The 24,301-nt window shown below is 36.2% G+C and overlaps 1 protein-coding gene across 6 annotated transcripts in view; it reads left to right on the top strand.

Annotated features, from left to right (window-relative positions):
• The window catches only part of stac (C2 and C2B_Munc13-like domain-containing protein staccato), a 56,621-nt gene that overhangs the window by 28,844 nt on the left and 3,476 nt on the right, over positions 1-24,301 (top strand). For 3 of the 6 annotated variants that reach the window (XM_034973422.2, XM_034973425.2, XM_034973424.2), the window contains 16 exons: positions 1,857-2,124; positions 11,295-11,641; positions 12,005-12,052; positions 12,206-12,365; positions 14,607-14,786; positions 17,038-17,239; positions 17,651-18,083; positions 18,529-18,786; positions 19,429-19,720; positions 20,241-20,473; positions 20,751-20,841; positions 21,247-21,456; positions 21,990-22,064; positions 23,186-23,492; positions 23,578-23,701; positions 24,074-24,267. In XM_034973422.2, the coding sequence (XP_034829313.1) occupies positions 1,857-2,124; positions 11,295-11,641; positions 12,005-12,052; positions 12,206-12,365; positions 14,607-14,786; positions 17,038-17,239; positions 17,651-18,083; positions 18,529-18,786; positions 19,429-19,720; positions 20,241-20,473; positions 20,751-20,841; positions 21,247-21,456; positions 21,990-22,064; positions 23,186-23,492; positions 23,578-23,701; positions 24,074-24,267 (3,422 nt within the window). Of the gene's footprint in view, positions 1-1,856; positions 2,125-9,440; positions 9,697-11,294; positions 11,642-12,004; positions 12,053-12,205; positions 12,366-14,606; positions 14,787-17,037; positions 17,240-17,650; positions 18,084-18,528; positions 18,787-19,428; positions 19,721-20,240; positions 20,474-20,750; positions 20,842-21,246; positions 21,457-21,989; positions 22,065-23,185; positions 23,493-23,577; positions 23,702-24,073; positions 24,268-24,301 lie in introns of those variants that run through there. The other 3 variants (XM_034973426.2, XM_034973423.2, XM_069501802.1) reach the window with 3 other exon arrangements.

Here is a 24,301-nt window from a genome sequence, read left to right as displayed (position 1 = left end):
CTAGAAAATCTGAAAATAGTTGCCACACTAGGAAAAAAGAACCCTCGTAGGATCACTTCGTTGTCTGTCTGTCGTGTCTGTCTATAAGGTAGGTACTTCGCGTTAACCTAGAATCATGTTTGGCAGCTAGGTAGGTCTTATAGCACAAGTAAAGGAATAAATCTGAAAACCGTGAATTTTTGGTTGCATCATAAAAAAATATGTGTTCATGAACAAATAACTAGTATTTTCAATTTTTAAAGTAAGATAATTATATGTACTACCGTAAAATGCTGCAACTTTGCCTGGATTTTGCCGTTTTTGGTTTGTGTCTCTGAACCTATTTATTTTTATTGCTATTAATGAGTTTTAGAAGAAAAATAGATCTTATACCTTGCCAAATAAGACCCAAATCTTTTTAAATTATGCAGTTTTTACAAATTACAAGCACTCAAAGTCATAGGCAAAGATGTAGGTTAAAGACTCAACTTTGCCTAGAAGGATATCTCAACAAATAAAATGTTGATCTTTTCAATACTTTTTTCCCGTATGTATGAGATACCGCGCTTGTCCCTGGCAGTCAAATTATTGCTATTAAAGTGATATTTTTTTATTCACAGCGAATAGGCAAAGTTGTAGGTAGTACCATAAGCTTTCCATACAAAAATATGGTTAACACCAGGGCTGGGCCAAAAAAAAATACAGATTAAAACAAATAAACTTTTATTGACTTTTCAAATTATGTTGTGTTCGAAAAATGTTTTAAGTACCTAGGTACTTGTTTCGAAGACAAAATACTATCTTTAAATAAGATTATAAAACAAAAATATCGTTAATTATAAAGGTAATATAATACTAATAATACTAAAGTCTTCTTCTCTCTAAAAGCTAAAATCATGTATGTAATTCAACAACACAACATAGTAACTTAAAAAAACTTTACTAAAAACTTTAAAAAAAATATGATTTGGTAGGTATACCTATTCATCCTGTTAGGTTACATATAATTATGGCTTTAATCTACTGACTGACTGACTGATCTATCAACGCACAGCTCAAACTACTGGACGGATCGAGCTGAAATTTGACATGCAGATAGCTATTATGACGTAGACATCCGCTAAGAAAGGATTTTTTTAAAATTCAACCCCTAAGGGGGTAAAATAGGGGTTCAAAATTTGTGTAGTTCACGCGGACGAAGTCGCGGGCATAAGCTAGTTAAGTATAAGTAAGATCTACAGCAACTTCCTCCTGGTTTTCTCCTGCTTCGTTTTTTAGTGTTTCCCGTGTTTTCAAATAGCTGCAATAGAATTAAGATTACTTAAATACATTGACAAAATTACTAAGTTGGCTATGAAAATGCTTATGAACTGTCCTAACGTCTGGAAGGAAAATACAGTATAACCCTGTGGTTATACTGTTGTTTACAAATGCATGACGTCAGAGCACAGATAATCTATCGGCCAAACATGGCCGACAGTGTTTTCACCTGTCTAAGAAAAATATTTTTTAAATTAAAGTTTTACGGTTTTTAGGGCGCAAAAAAATATAGTGTTAATTTTTTTGATATAATAGGACAAATATTAACCATTTAAGACCAACTTAAAAAAATTGTCAAGTAGCCTATTACCAATTAGAGGTTGGTGAATAATTTGTTCGTCATTTTCATTAGGTATTTGAAAGTTATTTTCTTACAGCCACTGAATACTAGACTAATGCCGATTCTCACGAAATTATTATAGTCCAGCAGCCGCCAAGGGATTTTTTTTCTGATTAATAGCAAGCTGATTCTTCGTCTGTAGGTTCCGTTTCACGAGACGCCCAACTTTTGTTACCTACCTACTTGTACTAAATACCTACTTTTTTATTTGTTGCAGAATACAAGAAGTGGATGATAGTTTCTTCGAAAAGTTCGGATCTATTTTAAAGCAAGTATCACAAAAGGCTGCGCTAGAAGAATCTACTCCCTTAGCTCCATTAAAAGAAGTAGAAGAACAGGATGAGGAGCAGAAAGCTACAGATGTCTCGGAGTGTCAAAGTGTCGCTCGAGACTCGGACAGTGGCAATGAAACCTTACTTGACACTGATTCGGAACCAGAAGATCCAGAAAAGGTGGAGTTTTACGTGGAAGCAGTGGGATGGAATGTAAGTATCCATATCCATCCAATACTACCTTCCTAGTATTATAAATGCGAAAGTGGGTCTGTCTGTCTGCCTGCCAGCTTTACACAGCCCAACAGTTCAACCATTTATATGAAATTTGGTACAGAGGTAGTTATTAAAGTTGCTTTTATGTCAATTTCCGGGACGCTAGGTCCCGGAAATTGACATAAGCAACTTTAATCCCGGAAAATCAGAGTTCATCGTGGACATATATTATTATATACTATACTTCATGATGCCCACGATGAACTCTGCGATCTCTGTGTGATATTTTTGCGATATCTACGCTGTGACGAATTTTTATTTTGTACTTCCATATTAGATCTTACTACGATTCCATTTAAATCTTTTTACATGCTAACCTGCAGTGGATGAACGTGGTAAGTTCCAACTTCTATCACAAATCACTGTTAGTCTTTTAGTGATAATATAATAGGTACCTAGCAAAAGATCTTTGTAAGTAGCTTACAGTTTTAGAAACGTTATTTTCACATCTCATTGTCATTATAAACAGTGCATATTTTACAGTTAGTGTTAATCTAAATACGAATAGTATACCTTCAGAGTTCAGACGTAGCTTTGTGCTGCAATAACATGCCTCTTGTTCACAACAGCTGCAATAACGGATGCCGACCATTTTAACAATCTTCGTTTTACTTTCATGTGAACTAGACATTGGGTGGGTTACGCTTATTTCAGGAATATAGGTCGCGGTTCATTTGAAATTATAAAACATGTCGCCATAAGTAAGTGTAGGTATAATAATGTTGGCTCTCTTCCAGTACCTACCTAACCTTTTGTTAATAAGGAGCCAATAGGTATTAATCATTTATTTAATACTTAGGTATCAAACTACTATTATAAGGCAACATACTATAAGGCTTACCTATATATTAAAACTTATAAAATAAGTTTCCAAGATTTTTGTCCTGTCTATATTGACGGTAGGTACATGAAATAGATATGTACTTTAATATGGTAGGTAGTTAGGTACTTAAATACCTATATAAAATACATTCCTATTAATAGTGTCAAATGTCGATCAAGATTGAGTGGACTAGGTACCTACTTACAATTTGATGATTCGGAACCGTGTCGTGTCGTCGACCGCGAATTAAAAAAATATATGAAACGTATTTTATAATTACAATACGATATGTATCCTATCCGATTCCAAGCAAAAGCCACGTTGTCATTTTTATTCGGTAAGTATCTAGTTACTGTTATTACTTATAAGGTGTCATTAAAGCTAATTAAACGGTTAACTATAGGAATGTGTGAGTTATGTGTATTGTATGAAATTGATCAGTGGCTGGCGCACAATGCCCCGGTCATGGCAAACAGCCAATTCTTTTATCCGCGGCATCCACGGTTTATTTTGTCAACTTCCACAACTCATCCAAGGTTAGGTACCTTCAATGAAGTTGTTTAAAGATTGTTTATGTGTATGAATCTACTTCAATGATATGGTGTTTGATTGATTGGGCGAAAAGTAGCACAATCATGAGTGTGAAGTGCTTTTTCGCGTCTTTCCGAGCAATCACGCTCTACTCATAGAATGGCTCTACGGTCTACCAATATTTTTGTTTTTTTTCCGTCAGATGTGTCTATGTGCCATACGGCTCTAGTTCATTGATAGATGATAATGCGAAAAGTAGCACAAGCGTGAAATATTGTTTAGCGACTTTCCGAGTAGGTAATCGAGCTCTACCCATTGAATGTCTACTAATGTTTTTTCTGTCTGGTGTGATGTGATACCTTTAGTAGCTACCTTTGCAGTATCCTCACACTGTGAGGCTCATAGGTTGATAGTTCCATCATCATCATTATGATCAACCTATCGCCGGCCCATTTTCGAGCACGAACCCATTCTCTTGTGCTATAGCATGTCACATTGCCTTGGCAGACTTCACACACCTTTGAGAAATTATGGAGAACTCCCACGCATGATGTAAGTTTCCTCACGATGTTTTTCTTCATCGTTAAGTTAAGTGATATTTAATTGCAAGCAAGTAATATTTGATTGCAAAACGCACATAACTCCGCAAAGTTAGAGATGCGTGCTCAAAATCGAACCTGCAACCTCCCGAATAGGAGGCGGATGTTGGTAGTTTAGTATAATAGAAATAGTATTTCTCGCTACTTCTATCTGTCTATATGTATATGTACAGTTATAGGTAGATAGATAGCATCCTTTAGTACTTAGTAAGATATGTGTTCAATCAATTCTAGCTGGCAGATGTGTCTAGATTACATAGGTAGTCTGTTCTGGACAGCTTCATCTTGCATTACGTAGGCGCACCGCGCATTAGGTATCTACGTACCATATAAATGGTAGCTAATGGTGGATTCATAAATAATTGTGAATCGGCGTTTGCAATTTTTTAGTTTTTATTGTAAACTCACACAAAACAGGTTGTAACTGTAAAATGTCTAAATATAAAAACAATAGATCAGGAGGAAAGAGAAGTTTTAAAATATTTGTCTTTCACAAGCTTAAAAACGTAATGAAAGTAGGTATGTTCCTGAAAAAAGCATATTGCACAATCGAAGATTATGTAAATGATATAAGAGCGTGGACTTGAGTCGCAGCTCGCTCTAACAATGCGAGGGACTCCATATTATTGTAAATTGAATTTTGAAAAGAGCATCCGCCGAGTTTCTTGCTTTAAACTTATTATTTTATGAAGCAGGCATGTTTTAATGTACGAAAATATTCACACATAAGGTACTAGGTTACTTAATAAGGTGTATTTTTATATAGAGTGTTAAAGTGGGGCATGTGTTATAAATGTGTAGGACAGCCATAAAATTAATACTTTCAGAATGTCCGGCACTTAGGTATATTCGTGTGAAGTATCACAACAACTGTAGAGCGGTGAAAAGCGGTGATGAACTAGTAGTTAAAACGTTAGTCCTATTTTGGAGGTCAAGGTTCATGATTTATGAATTCATGAATCATGAGAGATACCTCCTACATGAATCCAGACTTTTACTTTACCAAATCAATACGGCACAGCTCATTTTAAGCTTGATTCAGTATCGCTTAAATTAAATCAGTAAAACTTTTGATACGACTACGAATGTGTGAGCTTTTAGATTTACAATAGGTAAATCTAAATAAAATCTAAATATAAAGAAAAGTCCTGATATCATCGCCTAGCCTAAACCTTTGGAACTAGAAAGCTGAAATTTTGTACAGAGGTCCCCTGATAATGTCAAAATGAATAATGCCGGATTTTCTAAATTTCCTCCGAAACAAAGTTGCGAGTGATCGCTAGCTGTTGTATAAAGTACTAGGTTATTCCCGCGACTTCGTCCACGTGGACTACACAAATTTCAAACTAATTTTACCCCCTTAGGTTGAATTTTCAAAAATCCTTTCTTAGCGGATGCCTACGTCATAATAGCTATCTGTATTCTGTATGCCAAATTTCAGCCCGATCCGTCCAGTGTGGTTTGAGTTGTGCGTTGATAAATCAGTCAGTCAATCAGTCAGTCAGTCAGTCAGTCAGCCAGTCAATCAGTCAGTAAGCGTTTCCTTTTATTTATATAAACCAACAAGAAGGGTAATGTCCTCAATGCATGCCTATTAAAAGATGGTCAGCCTACAATCAGATAAATGTGCTACACCTCACACTAGGCAGGTAAAATGGTACCTACTCGTAATTTCCTTTGAGAAATGTAAACTGTAGAAGTGTATATCGCAAATAAAGTGCTTTGCGCGTGCTTCAAAGCTCTGTTGAACGTTCCACGTAACCTTGAGTATGGTTACATCATTTAACAGGTTCACTGGGTTTATAATAAAACATTCTAATTTTCACCACATAGGTAATAACATAATGGTACGATTACACCTAACGAGTACAGTGGCGAGTCAGTGTCCTCGGCCGAGTACTCGGTTGGTATAAACACTTTAACGAGTGCAATTTCGCCACAATTTCTCAGCCACAGCACTGTCTCGGCCGAGTGACATTTTACTGTCTCGCTTCACTACTCGGTAGGTGTAATCGTACCATAACTGTGCAAGACTTGCTAACAGTGTGTTTTAAGGATTATTCGATACAATTTAGCTCTTGACCCATATTATCTCTTCTGGTGATATAAGCGCAAATTGCTAAAGCGCGTGGCTGCCATTTTAGTGACGTCAGCACTAGACTGAAGTTTCGAGCTGATGGTATATTTTTACTTAAATATACGTCAAATGACGTCAAAATGACGTTATTTCGACGTTAATGAGACATAGTTCCAGCGCAATAGCAATTTGCGGGACTTATAAATATTCTGATGATGCACTCATAAGCTGAAATCTATAAAGCGTTTATAGACTTAGCTCAGACGGAGACAGATGTATGCAAAGATAAGTATAATTTGACCTGGTGTCTCACTTTAACTGTCTGAGCCATCTGAGCTAAGTCAGAGTTCGCCACCTAGGAGAAATCCAAGTACCTACGCTCTATGGGTCTCAGCCTAATATGAAAGTAGTCTGGTAAGGTATAGCATTTTTATGAAGCCCATATCCCAAATCGGTTTCTACGCCGCAACATCGTACCAGAACTCTATGTGGCATGGCTAAGCGTTTGGTGGGCACGTCTTTGCCGGTAGAGAGTTAACTAGCCTCGGCCGAAGCCTCCCACCAGACGACCTTAAAAATTATAAATAACTAGTACTGTCGTGAATAGAACCCGGGACCTTTCACTTATAAAGTTATAATACAATACAACTAAGTAGGTATCCGTGAAAAGAATGAAAGCCGTTAAGCCAATAGGCTACTTGACAATTTTTTTAAGTTGGTCTTAAATGGTTAATATTTGTCCTATTATATCAAAAAAATTAACACTATATTTTTTTGCGCCCTAAAAACCGTAAAACTTTAATTTAAAAAAATATTTTTCTTAGACAGGTGAAAACACTGTCGGCCATGTTTGGCCGATAGATTATCTGTGCTCTGACGTCATGCATTTGTAAACAACAGTATAACCACAGTGGTTATACTGTTGTTTACAAATGCATGACGTCAGAGCACAGATAATCTATCGGCCAAACATGGCCGACAGTGTTTTCACCTGTCTAAGAAAAATATTTTTTTAAATTAAAGTTTTACGGTTTTTAGGGCGCAAAAAAATATAGTGTTAATTTTTTTGATATAATAGGACAAATATTAACCATTTAAGACCAACTTAAAAAAATTGTCAAGTAGCCTATTTTGAGATTAGTGCTATCTTTGTTTCGTTTCTGCAAGACGTAGGCCAGAAGCTCCTCTTCGAAGAGGAAGGGCTATGGGGCCAGACATATCTACTCATGTGGCCAAACCTCCCACGGTACGTAGGTCTGTAGTCTGTACCTATACTGACGGGTAGACAGGCTATTTGGATTTAATTAATTTTAGGTACAAGTAGGTACATACATATTTATAATTTAATAATAGTAATTGTTTATTAATTACACTTACGATATAAAAACATAAGCAACTCGTAGCTCGTAAGTCGTTGGATGCGTGTGATTTTAAAAACAAAGCAAAACTACGGGGTTTTCTCACATAAATGTGTATAATTAGGGTTTTGCTATTGTGTCATATTTGGCTTAATGAACCTAGTTTTGTGATAATCTGATGGGATTAAAAGTATTGTTTAAAGATAGTTTTTATAATTATTAATTATAAACTAATTTATATAGACTTTTAATAGTGAAAAACCCTCATATTCTATTAAAGCAATAAATCAACAATGTTCTTGGCCACGAATCACTATATTGTGCGTTGTAACAACACAGGTCTCATTGTGTGTAGAAACTAGAATGAATTAAATCTAATGACCCTGCTATTCTACTTTATCTTGAATAGAAAAATATCAAAGGAGACTGAGACAACATTATACGTAGTATATACGAAAACGAAAAAGATATAGGCACATTATTATATGCATGTCATTTTATTAAAAAAATCTCATCGCCCTGGGACAGTTTTGACTTTGGGCGTATCTATTAACTATTTAACAGAGCTTTCAAGGTATCCACGACTATTTACGATAACCAAAACATGAATTTAACGATTCGATGAAAATCATTCTACATAGCTACCTATTATATCGATGACTGAAAGGAAGCTCACCTCAACCACAGTTCACGACAGTTATAGGGAACTTATAACAACAAAACATCGACGCTTAGACGTCACTGGCAGGCGTCAAATGTTATCTACATTTTATCCTAGGTAGGCTATAAAACAACTACTTTTCTTTGATTTCCCGAAGAGTTATTACTTTGTACATCCATAATTTCACGTCACCCATATCGTCGATTCAGGATCAAATCGAGAGTTCCCTCACCCTAGTGCACTCTGCCCCAACCCTGTCAATTTACGGTTAAGTAAACTTTATTCTCATTAAGAATTAATTTTCTTTTACCTTTTCTGCATATTCAATTTCTTTATCTAATAATATTATATATAATGTATAGGTAGATGAACTTTAGAAACACTGAAAACAAGGTCAATAGCTTAGAACTGCACTAAATGTTTATCTTTGAATTTATCAGATGTTAACGAGTGTTGAACAGTGAGAAACTGAGAACACGTAACAATTACGCGTACTGAAAATTGAAGAAAACGTGTTTCTCTTTGAATTTTACAACAACTTCGAATATGAAGATGAGATATCCGTTGGAAACGTTACCAACCGCAAGTATGATATCTGGTTTAGCTAAAAGCACCTCTCGTTAGCTTTTGAAATAGTCTATAAACTTTTACGAGACTTTCAAGCATGCTCATATTTTATTACCAGAAATTCGAGGCCATCAATAAAACTTTTTCTAATATACTGCTTTATAGGTTTCCCTTGTAATGGAATAGATACGATACATAAATCAATTTTCCATTAGCGAAACTGTTAGGAAGTAATACTTATTTGATAATAAACGTACGAGCAAATGGGGCACGATAAGTTTTATTTAGCGGATGTTTTACAACTAAAAGAGTTGAACAAGTATGATATTTAATTTTCAAAATAAGTTGTGTAGTATTTTCATTCCGTTGCTTTTATGAATTATATCTCCTGTGAGGATGGGATTTCTGCTATTAAACATTGTTTATTTTCGATGACAAATTCCACATTTATCTTTCAATTGTTATTTTGTTGATTTAAAATGTTATTGTACAATTTTATTGTTGTAACTACGTGGTTTGTGGTTTCTGCATTCCTTATTACTAAGTATTCAAAAAACAAAATACCCTTAACATTTATTGTATGATCGAGTTCACACTCGTCTTCAATGGTAGCGCTTCGCGAAAATAGAATCTGGCGGCAGTTTGGCTTGATTCCTGAGTCCCGGCCGGACTCGCCAGCGCAGTGACGTCTCGAGCCAGACTGACTCTTCATACATTTTAAATGGACTCTTAGGTTTACGTAAAATGTACGAAGTATAGTGCTAAGTTTTAGAATAAGTGTGAGTGTAAAGTGCGTGAACATGAACGGAATGGGTACATTGCGGACCAAGTTCAGGGGTGTGAAGAAGGAGATGCTGGAACGGCAGACCAGCATGCTGATTCAATCTATGACTGTACGTACGTTGACTTCGTTAACCACGAAATGCATGGATCCACATGAAAATTTTGGTGTACAAGTGTCTTTCATCAAGTCATCAATCATCATCTCAATAAGTCATTTGTTATAGTAGGTTTGTGAATAAACGTTTGAACTTATACACACCACACCTGCACTGCTAAATCATGATGTGAGTGTGATGTACAATTTTTGCTGAATGAGGAAACTAAGCGAACATATTTTATGACTGAAATTTAGTTTTTTTCTCTCAACTTCTTTTCTTGGAAAGACAGGATGCAAATGACTTCAGAGTTAAAAATAAAATGTGCTCGAATTTAAGTAGGTAGGTGTGCAGTGGCAAAAAGTTCGCAATGTCCCGCCTTGCATATTTTTTATCTTTAAGGATTTTAAAATAACTTATGATACGTATTAATAGGCACATCAATCTATTTATTTACTTTATTAATACAATATATAATTTATCGCCCAGTTATAAATAGGTACTCATGAGAAAGTTTCTTTTGATCATTATTATTTTCCCCTTATCTCTCTCAAATCACCGACCTTAACTTGAGCATTAAATTAAAATTAAAAATTTCAAGTACATTCCCTATTATTTTTTAGTTAAATGTTTCCTCAGATTTTTGATATTATCTCTTTCAATTGATTGCAGACTTTTGTCGTTTCCTCCTAAGCTACTTACTGTGCGTCAGGGTGTATATATCTTTCTGCTTCGTTTAACAAACATAAACTTCGCTTATTTATTAGTAACCTTCAAAGTAGAAAATCGAAAACATCGTCAAGCCTTTAATCTGATCAATATCCCACGACGGCGCAGTAACCCCACTATGATGCAAATACAGCACAGATAGTTCAAAGCACTTCTGTAACATGGCATTCGAAGCCGGCAGCATGTTTGTGTGGCTTGTTTCATTCGTATCTTGGTAACGAACCCCCGCACCTAATGGTTTCATTCATCGGGTTCCCCCAGCGCAGTGTGAAATAACATTGTGCAGAACAACCTGTTTTGTGTGAACAGTTGATGAACTTGCGATATTACTACGACTCATCGGTATGTGTTTTTTCTGAAGATGACTAATTTCTCTTGTTATGTAGATGAAGTCTTCGAGACTACACCGGTCTTAATAATGACTCAATTTTCAGCAGTCGCTCGTTAATAATAGTCGAATAAGTAGTTTGAATAGAAGATTTGTTGCATGGTTCCGGCTGTCCAAATGCTCCTTCCTCCAACTTTTATTTTTTCTTGTTCTTGTGATTTTGATTTAAAATTGTTTCGAGTTCACTTTGTTCTATCAAAGTTCCAATAAAAACAGCGAATATTGACTAAGCTTTGTTTGAAGTAGAAATGGAAAAACTGGGCCAATCGATGTTTATATTTTTTAGGAGAGTATTTAAGTAATACCTACTTAGTTACTCCATATATAGAAAGCTTTTTTCCCTTTATATAGAAGTAGAAAAGCTGTATATTTTTCGTGTTTAAAACATGGTTTGGGACTGACCTTTTTAATAGTGCCTATACTAAGTAAATACCCTTAAATAAATTTCCCAAAGCTAGAGTTTTTCAACTGAATAATTTATTCCCGGTTATTTCAGGTTGATGAATTATACTTGGAAATATTGTACGAGATTTTGCACAATGTCGGCGGATGTGACGTAGGATGCGAGGTGGGACAACAGGCTATGCTCTGCTATGTACAGGAAGCCTTCAAAATATCCAACGAGAAGCACACACAACTGCTTACAGAGGCCGAGGCGAAGGAACCACCAGAACTAATGTTAAATGTAGAAGTAGTAGAAGGAAAGGATCTCGTTCCAAAAGACCCTACCGGCTTAAGCGATCCGTTTGTAACGATATATTTAATGTCAAATACGGCTCACAGATATAACACGTCTGTGAAATCGGCTACACTAAATCCAACCTGGGAGGAACATTTTTCTTTGTGAGTATTTTGAGTGATCATTTTGTGTTAGATAACTATTAAATACGACGGTGATGGCAGTTTCAGGACTCTAAAATGGAAAAGCTACGAACATAGCAGACCGTGAACTCTATATTGGCGTTGACTTGGCATTTAAATTGCATCATCGTTGGCGGCATGGTTAGGTTTAGCGCTTCCGAAGCTATCAAGGGGAAAATCCTCTAAAAATATATTATTTTCTTCCTAACATACTCTGTGGCTATGTTTGTTTATTAGCTTTTCTTTAATGAATTTGTTTTTTAGTTTCTGTAAAGCAGCGTTTATCAACTTAAGTATTTTCCCCAATTACGAATTTAACTAAGTATATGTATACTTTTTTTGCAGACCTATGCCAGGAAATTTGCAAGAGGATTCATTATGTTTAGAAGTTTGGTAAGTAATATCCATTACCACACTTATACTTTATTCATTACTAACAAAAGAACTATGCTCGCGCTATCTATATCATTTTTAAAGACAAAAGACCACCAACTACTAAAGATCTAGATCTGAGACAAATAGTTTCAACATTTTTTTAACTTTCAGGGATTTCGATCCAGCGGAGACCGTGAAAGAGAAAATGACCAAAATATTCGAAGTAAAGGGCGTGAAGGGACTTCGTAAACTTATGAAAGAAATAGCAATCACAGCTTCCACAGGGAAACACGACAATGAGCTTATTGGTACTGCTAATATACCACTAAAAGTAAGTTTACCCATTTTGTTATACTGATCGCACATTACAACCAAGGCGAGCCGTACACCGCGAATTTTTCTTAATGTGCCCATAATAATATCCTTAGGCCTTCTCATATCGTATATTGAAACACTGTAAAACGTGAATAAAACCGGTCAAGTGTGAGTCGTACTCGCACATGAAGGGATCCGTACGAGAAATCTCAAACCACTATGATAAAAATTATCGCTCCAACAGCTGTACAACACTGCAAGTTAATAACGGACAGCGCCATATCTATGATTCAACTGTAAACTATTTTTTTAAACTAATTTAATTTGTAAACTAATATTTTTTAAGATCGGAACCCTCGGTGCGCAAGTCTCACTCGCAGTTGGCCGGTTTTTTTCTTACGATTTAAAGAAAACGAAACTTCCAATACAGGAATATTTATTATGTTGCTGGTGGTTCGTCTTGTAGTGTGCGATCGGTTTAAGTCACTTTAAGTAACAGTAGCCTTACGCAACAATGTTTTTAGCAAACTGGTATTTAAGGAAAAACCTATCGGCTGCTCAAGACTTGGTGGGTTATTTTATTATATAGCGATTTGCATAAGCAATTCATCATACGTATACTTTACTTTCAAGTGTAAATTGGCACTATTAGTCACAAAGGAAAATCCTGCAAAAATAGTCTTGTGGCAGGCTTTATTATTTACTGACGTGTAGCGGGTTTGTGGTGCAAAAGTTCTACACGATAAAAACGAACAATGTATTTTGATTTGGTAAAAACAATTTTTGTTGTTGTAAATTGTACTTAATTAAATATTAATTTTAATTGTAAAAGTTGGCTCTTCAGTAATTAGAGTCTTATTAAAATGTGTGGTAGTGTTTCTGTTCTCCCATGGGACTAAAATATTTGTCCTTTCGAGAGTGAAACCACCGCCAAATTTCGCCAAAATTGGTTCAGCAGCAGTTGTAAAAAGGTAAAAAACAAACAAATGTATTAGTAACTAGCTGATCCGCCCGGCACGGTATAATATATTATAGCCTATGATACTTTTGGATAAAGCAGTTTTCTAATGGTCTAAGAATTATTAAAATCGGTCCAGTAGTTTCAGAGTTTATCGATTACAAACAAAGAAATATTTCGTCTTTATAATATTTGTATAGATAAATTGGGTTAAAGTTACAGAGTTAGTCAAACTATAGGATAGTGGTAAAGTAACATTGTTGAAAATCGCTGTTTATAAATTCAGTTACTTTTAACATAACAGCATTTTGTTTAGATTTAGGTCATGCGCGCTGGTTACTTGCTTTGATGCTTTAATAAAATTTAGTTAGGAAGTGTTACCGATTCTAAACATCTTCGATGGTTGTTTTCCTATAAGTGTTGCTGGACTGGTCTGTAGCTAACCGGAAGATTCTAAAACATTGATACGTGATTTTGGAACAGTTTATAAACAAAAGAAATAATAATGAACGAAGCTCAACTTTGCAAGAAACAATTCTGCAAATAAATTCTACAACTGTACCTACCTAACTAGTTGTTGAGAACCGGCCGAGAGGAATAGGTACCTATTTGTTTTCTCCAAAAGACTTTAAGTCAGAAGAAAGATACTACTCTTTGGAAGTGTCTCTCGCGCAAACTATTCAGTTTAGAAAAAAATGATATTAGAAACCTCAATATCATTTTTAAAGTCCTATCCATTGATACCCAATGGGTTTGATGAAAAAATTTTTTTTTGAGTTTCAGTTCTAAGTATGGGAAACCCCAAAAAAGTTTTTTTTTCTATTTTGTGTAAAAATCTTAATGCGGTTCACAGAATACATCTACCAAGTTTCAACAGTATAGCTCTTATAGTTTCGGAAAAAAGTGGCTGTGACATACGGACGGACAGACGGGACAGACAGACATGACGAATCTATAAGGGTTTCGTCTTTTGCCATTCGGCTACGGAACCCTAAAAACCAAAAAGGGGATGTCAGGGCCTAGGAGTTTGAGATAAATTATGTCACAAGAGCTAAAGAAGAGGTAGTTAAAAGTGCAAATTCAAATTTTAATAGTTTCAACAATTATAATTGTTGAAACTATTAAAATTTGAATTTGTAAACTATTAAATTTTAAAGTCTATATTTTTACAAATAATTATTTGTAAAAATATAGACTTTCTAATTTCTATTGTTACCTTGTCTCAGGTGACCACCTGCTCGCTATCCATAATAGAAAAATCTAATGTACCTAATGTAATCTAAAGTGTATTTATTTCAGTCAATACCAGCGGGTGGTATGACGATATGGCTCAACTTGAGTAAAAAGAGCAAACTTCGACGGCAGGGTGTCCTGAAAGCGAGGTTTAGCTTCTCGTCGGAGAAGAATTCACAGGTGGCAGCTCAGGAGCACAGGCATCTGTTGAGGATACTATTGCTTCATGAGCTCGAAAGTTCAAAGGTTTGCATCTAATTTAAATTGTACCTATCGCTTATCGGTGTCTATCCTGTAATAGCTCGTATTCTTAGATTTTACTAGCTTATGCTCGCGACTTCGTCCACGTGGACTACACAAATTTCAAACCCATATTTCACCACCTCAGGGGTTGAGTTTTCAAAAATCCTTTCTAAGCGGATGCCTATTGCCTACATTATAATAGCTATGCTATCTGCATGCCAAATTTCGCCCCGATCCGTCAAGTAGTTTGAGCTGTGCGTTGATAGATCAGTCAGTCAGTCACCTTTTCCTTTTATATATTCAGACTAGCTTATGCTCGCGACTTCGTCCGCGTGGACTACACAAATTTCAAACCCCTATTTCACCCCCTTAGGGATTGAATTTTCGAAAATCCTTTCTTAGCGGATGCCTACGTCATAATAGCTATCTGCATGCCAAATTTCAGCCCGATCCGTCCAGTAGTTTGAGCTGTGCGTTGATAGATCAGTCAGTCAGTCAGTCAGACAGACAGTCACCTTTTCCTTTTATATATTTAGATTTGGTTACATATCTAGATGTAATGTTTCGATTGAACGTCCAGTGGTTCAAGGAAGGCACTAGAGGTCTCGGCAGATCGGCAGTATAATGGACAGACAAAATTAGAGCTGGGGTGGAGTTCCCTTGCATGTGTCCCGTAACACTCAAACCATGATACATGACCGCTCCGTCAAGAATTTAACGACTAAGACCAAGAACTTACCTACCTTTTAATTTTTTGAATAGATTTATCTAATGTGCGTACTGCGTATCTTCGAGGTGAAGCACGTGCAACTTACTTACGCGTACGTGTACGACTGATACTGACTGATTTGAAAATATTAAACATTACAAATGTATGATGTCGCTTCCGAGCCCGCCGTGTGCGTTTGAGGCCATACATTTTCATAGTATTTAGCATTGTTGCGTCAACCTCAGTGCATCCATCGCGTGTGACAAATTTAGATAAAGAGAGAAGTTAAGACAGTGGGCTTTAATAGTGATGATAAATTAAATCCAATGATTACTAATGAAAGTTATCATTTATCAATTATTTGTCAGGTAAGGCCAAATACTAAGTAATTAAAAATCAAGCAAAGCATCTGCTGTATTATTTCAAAGTAAGAATCCTAATCATCTAAACAGGCTTCTATAATAATTAGAAGCTAACAACCTAGTGTTTACTTTTATCTCAATGTATAAAATAAATAGCACAAGAGGGTAGGTGATAAATACAGAAGTAAAACCAACCAAGTCGAATAATAACTGAATTGTATTTGTTCAGCATTGATCTATTTATATTAAAATGAATCTACCACCCATTTCGCTAAGGTGTTTAGTCATGGAGAAGAAAGGGCAAAGAAACTCCATAACACACATCTTTTAAAACAACTAGAACGTTGAGTAAAGTAGTAGGTACATATTTGGTACACAGTTACAACAGGTAACCTATAAAAGGCAAATGATTACATTACATTATAATACAATATAAGAATACTTAACTTCAGTAAGGTCCGCTGTGTTTGCTCTGGGCTGTCGATACAAGACTGTCCCCTCTCTGTCGAGGTAGGGTACTTTTATAACACTGCCATCGCAAACAAGGCGGATATCGACTATCACATGATCTTAATATTAATCATTATTTATTTTAGGTTTGTTGACAAAAGGTATGTTGACACACCCAATTTACAATAATAAAATCAGTGACATTGATGGTCTACGTATTAATAATTTACAATAATAATAAGCGACTTAAATTGTCAGTTTACACAACATTATTATTTCACATAATAGCTATTGCCAACTGTATGTTGACAATAGCTTAGTATAATGTCACTCTTAGTACATTGACAGTATTTAATTTACAATGAATAATTAGTTACCAGTATTGACAATTCACATAATATTATTTATCGTATTGTCACATTCCTAGATATTAAATTGGACAACAATTAAGAATATAAAACACTATTAAATCATAATCCTTCGGGCTGGGTAACATTGACGTTGATATCCTGTCGCGGGATAACGATTCTGTTTAAATTATTACTACAAATATTTATTGTAGACTCCAAGTTTATGATTGGGTCAATTTTAGCATAATAATTTGGATATATTTTTATCCTGATATGACACGTGCATCAGTCGTTTCGACCGCGACTCACGGACGTCTGTCTTAAGAATATACAACAATTTATCCATAAATGCTGCAGTATGCACAATTAAGTAATGTTTGTAGGTAGCGCCGTACTGGTGGTGCGGTAACTTCAGCGCGGCGGCTGAAGGCATCCTCACGCAGCACGCGGCGCAGAGCGGGCTGTCGCAGCTCGATAACCACCTCGCGCAGTGGGTGGTGTTCTGCGCCATCACCACCGACCATCCGCTCAGCTTCGCCCTCTTCAACGGCCTCCTGGACAAGGTCACTAAACCTTTGCAATCTGGTGAGTTTATGCCTTCCCTGAGTCGTACAGAATTCCTTCACCTTTAAAAACTTGTACGCTGTAGCGCTGTGTGCTCCTCCTAATGAATATCTACCCACCCATTGCCATGTGCGCAATCCGAAAAGTAAGAACTTTGTAAAGGCAGTAAGTACGGCCTTGAAACGCGCACGGGTTTGTCTCTCTTTCCATACTCATGTTCAATTCAAGGCAGGCGTCCTCCAATCGCGCACTGGTTTGTAACGCGTTTTTCCAAACACGTCTTTTATTCAAGTAGACAAGTAGCGGATGTAGTTTTAGTGTTTATTTGAATATTTTACTTGCACAGTAATTAACTACAAGAGTGTCTATGCCTATCAAGGTACTAATTTCTACTGCCTATGTTAGCTCGTTTAAATTATGGTTTACTTGTAGGTCTCGCAAATGAAGAGGATGTAAAGCTCTTTTGGGACGGAGCGAAGAAACTGCTTCCAACCTGTTACAGCCACATACGGAAACTGAGAAAGAAGACCGCGGGCGATAAAACAGTTATGAAAACTTTACGAGAAGTTTTGAAAATCCTTCACAAACTATCAGTATTGGATGTACCGGAGTCTATAGATTTGTTCCCGGCAAATCTATACGGGTGGTTGAGAGATAAAGATGATGGCAGCAAGTTGACGTTGCACGAAGTTTTGAATCAGGCGGTTATACAGGGCGCTTCCGATTGGTTCGTACACATCCTCGACAACAACGAGTGTAAAGATAAATCTGAGGAGGCGAGGTTGCAACACTTGATTAGAGTAATACAATTAGTCAGATCTGATTTGCAACGGGCTGTGGAATACTTTGACAGAGTTTTTGTCGAGTGAGTATAGTTTGTTTTTTCTTTCTCATTTTTACTTAATTAACATTTTGATCTAGAGTTCTGAGTTTAGCGTTATTCTTTTATTTAATTCGGCTTAATTTGTTCCTTGTACTTATAAATGACTTAATGTACTAATTTTATCAGTAAAAACAAAAACATATAATTATTTAATTAGATACGATACCATCGACAACAACAGCTAAAAACCTAAAACCCTAAAACTGAAACAGAACAAAAACTTGTCGATTAATCTCTCAAAGCAGAAACAGCAGCCGCAATAGCTTTTTAGAAAAAGGACGGTATCAATGAACTTGGAACACAGAAATCTGAACTCTAATGGCAGTTGACAATCCTGAATTTATTGCAATTTTTATAAATAAGGCGAACTCGAATTTATTACAATTTGTACCTATTTATTAACAGTGTAAAATTCGAAATCTTTCAGGGTCATGAGTTTCCCATACTCCAAAGCGTTGTACGGCGTATACGAGGACAAAATCGCTTCGTTAGTGGAGCCAGAAGTTATCCAAGTGTGTAAAAGCTTAAAGCGGTTGCGATATAGCGAGGGCTCCACTAACAGCGTGCATTTAGCCGGTGGCCTCAACGGGGAGACGGGGCTGGGCACTCCGGATGTTGGCTCCGAACCGTTGGCTATGGGGACCACGTTGTTCGAATTATATCTGGCGTTGCAAAGGTTTTTAACGTAAGTATGTTAATCAACTTCACAAAATAATTTAAAAGTAAAAAAGGTTTTGTAAAGTGAAATCTTTAAGGGGAACATTTGCTCATAAAACAAATTCGGCTTCGTGGCATATCGTATCAAGAGTTTCAATGTCAACCTTCCACCTCCATCCATCAAAAACACTCAATCGTACCAAATAATCTATTGTCATCCAAACCACACGTGTCTGCAACTCAATCGGATATTCGATCGATATCGGATTTGAAGAAAAGCGAAGTTCTCCCCTATAATAACTAACTAATGGCATTAAGATTGAATAGAAAATAAAATATTAATTAATTTTGAAGTCAAATAATGGTAAATACTAAATCAAAATGCGAAGAACGGACGATCAGCGTAATTTACTACTTTTACGTTATCTTCTAAATATATAAAACGAAAAGGTGACTGACTGACTGACTGACTGACTGATCTATCGACGCACAGCTCAAACTATTGGACGGATTGGGCTGAAATTTGGCTATTATGACGTAGACATCTGCTAAGAAAGGATTTTTGAAAATTCAACCCCTAAGGGGTAACATAGGGGTTCAAAATTTGTGTTGTCCACGCGAACGAAGTCGCGGGCATAAGCTAGTTATTTATAATCATTTATTGTTGCAGGTTAGGCCAAGGTCTCAATGAAACAGACTGGAATTCGTACAGCATATCGAAATTCCACTCATGGTTCTTTGGAGGCGTTGCACAGTGGCTTGATATAGCGGCGTACAAAGCGCTCACTCGCATAGAGAAGGCCGTAGAGTTAGATCATCTAGTGCCAGTCGATACCAATGTGAAGTACAGCAGCTCGGGCGTGGACACGCTAGCGATATTCTACCAGATTAAGATATTTTGGCAGCAGTTGGCGTGGCCCGACGTTGAAGGATGTTACACTTTTGTTGCTAAAATTATTGATGTAAGAATTTAACGCGGGATTATTTTATATTCTATATTAAGTCATCATTTTCTTATTCGTATTATGTCTGTGGAGAAAATAATAAATTAATAATAATATTTTATTAAAGTTGAGATTCGTAAAACTAATAATGCTAATTTTGCTCAAAAAGCGCCGTCGCTTGTCAAATTGGAATTTGGGCGTCCGGCCTTACAGCCAGCCAGAAATATGTAAATAGCTAAGGAAATGTGTTTATTCATTAGCTTGCAGAAAACTGGTTGTTTTACGGTATAAATAGTCTAAAGACCTGTCCATAACAATCAATTTATATACACTAAAAAAAACAATTGCAAATCTCTCTGAGAAATCAGTCTCTGGAAAAAAATATACACGCCGAATTGAGAACCTCCGCCTTACTTCTCTGTTAATAATAAACTTCTGCTCTACTGTACTTTCTCATTTAGGTATAAGAATTCAAATTTTGTTCAATACTTGTGAATTCAAAATATGTACTCGATTATAAGCTAAGCGGTTTTTGCAGGATATCTGCCGTTGTTGCGTGTTCTACTCGGACCGGATGGCCAGCCGAGTGAGTAGCGCAGGCACTGTGAGCACGGTGTACGAGGAGCGCTTCGAGGTCACCACGGACTGGTGTGTGGCCATCAACAACATCGACTACGTGCGGCAGAGCCTGCAGCCCTTCGTGCAGGAGCTAGGCATGGATGAAATCATTCAGAACATGTGCGAAACGCGCTCGCCGCTCGAGGCTCAGAGGTATGTGATCACGATCGTCGTGCCGGTTACACGTCACCATGGACTGTGATAGCTATGGTCATCACCAATAGCATATAGTTATCATAAAATGATGAGATACGTAGAAGAAACAGGGTAATCGAATAATCCGATGAGTTGCGAAGCTAAGGTGACACGTACGAGTAGCTAGATGGATTAATGGACGATGAGTTCGAGCGAAAAACGCAGCAAAGAATAATAAAGTCATCTTCGAAAATGAGTATTGAGACTAAGTATTCAATTGATATTTTTGTTTCAGATGCAAGGAAACATTACAAAATGTCATCGCTAACGCCATAGATACCGTCAAGAACAAAATAGTGGATCTTTTAGAAGTTATGATTAAAAAGGTAAGTAAAACACATGCATATATTATATGCCTTTGTTAGGTAATTCCAACAGGGGGCACAAATAATTTAAAACTATTCGCTATTTTGAAGCCCCAATTTAATTGATCATTGACGTCAATAAGTTTTTTTAAACATTACTATAAAACTTAAACTAATCTAAATGACTTATCTAATTACTGGACAAATCATGCCCGCGTGGCATGGTGCCAAGAGTACTGGCTGCAAAAAATGAGCCAGCCCTTCTGTCACGATGAGGCTAATAAATTGCGGTGAAATGTCCCGTAATTTTTTTAACACCTCCATGACCCAAGAGTCTCCTCGGCAAACGAAACAAAAATGTAACTCTCGATAAGAGAGTGATTGCGCTTCTTGCCAGTTTGCGTAATTCTTGTTTAATTTTTACAGATGATGCCGTCCATCACACGTTTCCTAGTAGAAGGAGCAGAATTGCTTCACCAAGACTGCTCAAGCATGGACCGCGTTATGCGATACCTCGAAGCCAACTTAGACACGTTATATCAACATCTCAACAACGAAAATTTTTCTAGAACACTCGATATAGTTTGGGAACAACTTGGAGAAGTGTTGTACGAACTCATACAAGCAAATCTTGAGGTATGTAAACAAAAAATTGTGGTACTGTACTTTTTGTTGTTATATTAACTCGTAATCCTAGACTAATTGTTTTTAATCATCTATTAACATTGTTAAGTTAACAATACTTATATTAATGTCTATTTAAGAAATAATTATTTATTCTGTAGTCCAGTAAGGAAACATCCATAATTTTGTGTAAAATATGAAGATCAACAATTTTACTTATTTTGTAAAATATTTCAATGACATGTTTGTTTCTTTATTGGATGTTGTATTTATGATTAATTTTATTGTATTCATTGTTTTCACTAACCAAATAAAATCTCTAATTTATAGAAAGACAGACTTGCTACCCGTATCCGCTTCTTTAGGCGTAGATATTTTGGCAAAAACAAAGTATCCCCAAACTTTATATTATTGCGGGTAAATAATTGCATTTATGTCGCACGCAAAGACCTTAAGTAGTGCACTGATAATTTCTGATATTATTTCAATTTTGTTTGTATCATGATTTATTTTTGTGTATTTTATTAAGTGTTATTGTTTGATAGCACCGAAGGGCAAAGATAACTCGCTATATCGACCCGAGGCGTTTGACCAAATCGGCCGCAGCTAACCTAGACGCGGTAAACCACAGAACATTCAGCACCTTGTATTATTGTATACGTTGACTGTGTTCGTGTATTCTGTAGCCTGAATAAGAAGCATGGTCCCTCGATTTAAAAAAAACTAGCTGATGTCCGAGATTTCATTTGCGCTACGATTTTTACCGGGACAAAAAGTAGCATATGCTACTCTCCAGGTGTTTAGGTATATCCATGCAAAAATCATATGGATCCGTTAGTCTATTGCGAAGTGATTGAAGGACAAACCATCAAACACACTTTTGCATTGATAGTGATAACTTCATGTAGATTTCAGATTCTCTATTTTCTGGTCGGTGCCTTCGTTTTTAATTTTATTCCTAGAACATTTACGAGGTACCAAAAATTATTAGTAGTGCAATATTAGTGCTAATGCAAACTCACAGATGGACGAAGCTTAAATACATAGCATCTCTGATATGTATGCGATATCTGGGTATCTATTAAATCCCACTTCTGATGTATGATTTATAAAAATAGTAGATTTTCTTGAAAATATTTTTTTGGGGACATCTGGGGGACATGCAATCGTGTATTAGAATTTTTGTAGTGTAGCAAAATATGTGATGTGCTTCAAAATATATCTATTGCCTAGTCCTAGTACGATACATGTTGAAATGACGTCTGCTTTTTTGTTTTGAATCCGCAAAGTGATTGCGTCCCATAGAAGTTCTATGCTTGTTATTCGAAAACTTTACAATTTTAGTGAATTACCCGAAATATTACTACCTATATTCCAACCTTGGCTGAATACCTTTAATTTAATATATTACTTATAATGTTTGCAAGAATGATATTATGCTTTAAATCTTGAGCACGTTTTCATTCATGCATGGGAATGTATAATCATATCTATCTATTTCTACATTTATCAATCAAAAATAAAGCATGTTTTTAATATCTTCTTGGGTTATAAAAATAGGGATAGGTACACTGATTTCTTTTTTAATAGTAATATCATAATTTTTGAACGAATAATATCTAAAACCTATTTATATAACTTAAAGAATATGGTGATGGTGTTAAATAAAGTTACTGTGGTGGGAATGATATTTTCAATTCAATGTAAGTATAACGCATTAAAGTCAAAAAAATATTTGCAGAAGCGACGACCTCCGTCATTCTTTTCCAATCTGCACGAATGTTTAAAAATAATGGTTCGATCATTCCGACAAGATAATAAGGATATATACACATCGGATACGTTAAAACGCGTAGAGTATCTGTTGAAACTTCACGGTTTGGAAACGAGAGAGTTAATACATCAGTACCACTTGGAGAGATGGCAAGAACAACAGTCCATTACTGAGCCCAAGATGGGTCTGTTGACCGTCCGAGCTCAGTTCATAGAAGACAGCTTGAAGCTTGAAATTATGAACGCAAGGAATTTGACGCCTACAGATTCCAATGGTCAGTAACGAATACTAGAAAAATATAATTATTAAAAACGAAATATCGGATAATTTTTAATTATAATAATGATTTTTGTGTCTAGGTTTATGTGATTCATACGTGCGCGCGGCTCTCCTTCCCGAAGATGCGTTTGCAAACGTAGATAAACCAAAAACACAGACACATAGCAAAAATCTCTTCCCATTGTACGATGAAATGTTCTTAATGTAAGTAATTTCTTATTAGTTAACTTTTAATGGATGACCTTTCAGATCATTTATAAATTCGCCCTTTCTTTAGTCTCCGTAGGAGAGTCTGTACCAACGAGATGTAGGGTTAATGATACGACCCCTATGTTGTCTAGATCCTAAAATATGTTGGATAGAAGCAGGCGTTACTTTGCGGAAGTCTATGATATTCAAAATTCTTTGATCTTTTATCGTTTTGTATTTTATGTCTTTTTTCTTGTACCTTTATTTGTATTTAAATTTATTATTAATCATCTAGTTAGTGTAAGTGGCACTGCCGTTCTAATTAGATATAAAATAAATAAAATAAATAAATAAATGATACTCATGTTGTTCCTTTCGTCTCTTTAGATCGCTAACCCACGAGCAGCGCAGCATCACGGACGGTCTCATCCTCCTGGTCATCAAAGACAAGGACATGTTCAGCGTCAGCAACACGTTCGTGGGCGAGGCGTACTTGCACTTCAGCGAGATCCCGGACACGCCTGCGCCGATATCCAGCCTGCCGCAGCAACACTTGCCACTGTCCAGGCCTGCTAGTATAGGTGAAATATAAAGACATATTCAGCGTCAGTAACA

Source organism: Maniola hyperantus, chromosome 11, assembly GCF_902806685.2.
Source record: "Maniola hyperantus chromosome 11, iAphHyp1.2, whole genome shotgun sequence".
Classification (NCBI taxonomy): Eukaryota; Metazoa; Arthropoda; class Insecta; order Lepidoptera; family Nymphalidae; genus Maniola; species Maniola hyperantus.
This window is presented reverse-complemented; position numbering and strand designations above follow the sequence as displayed.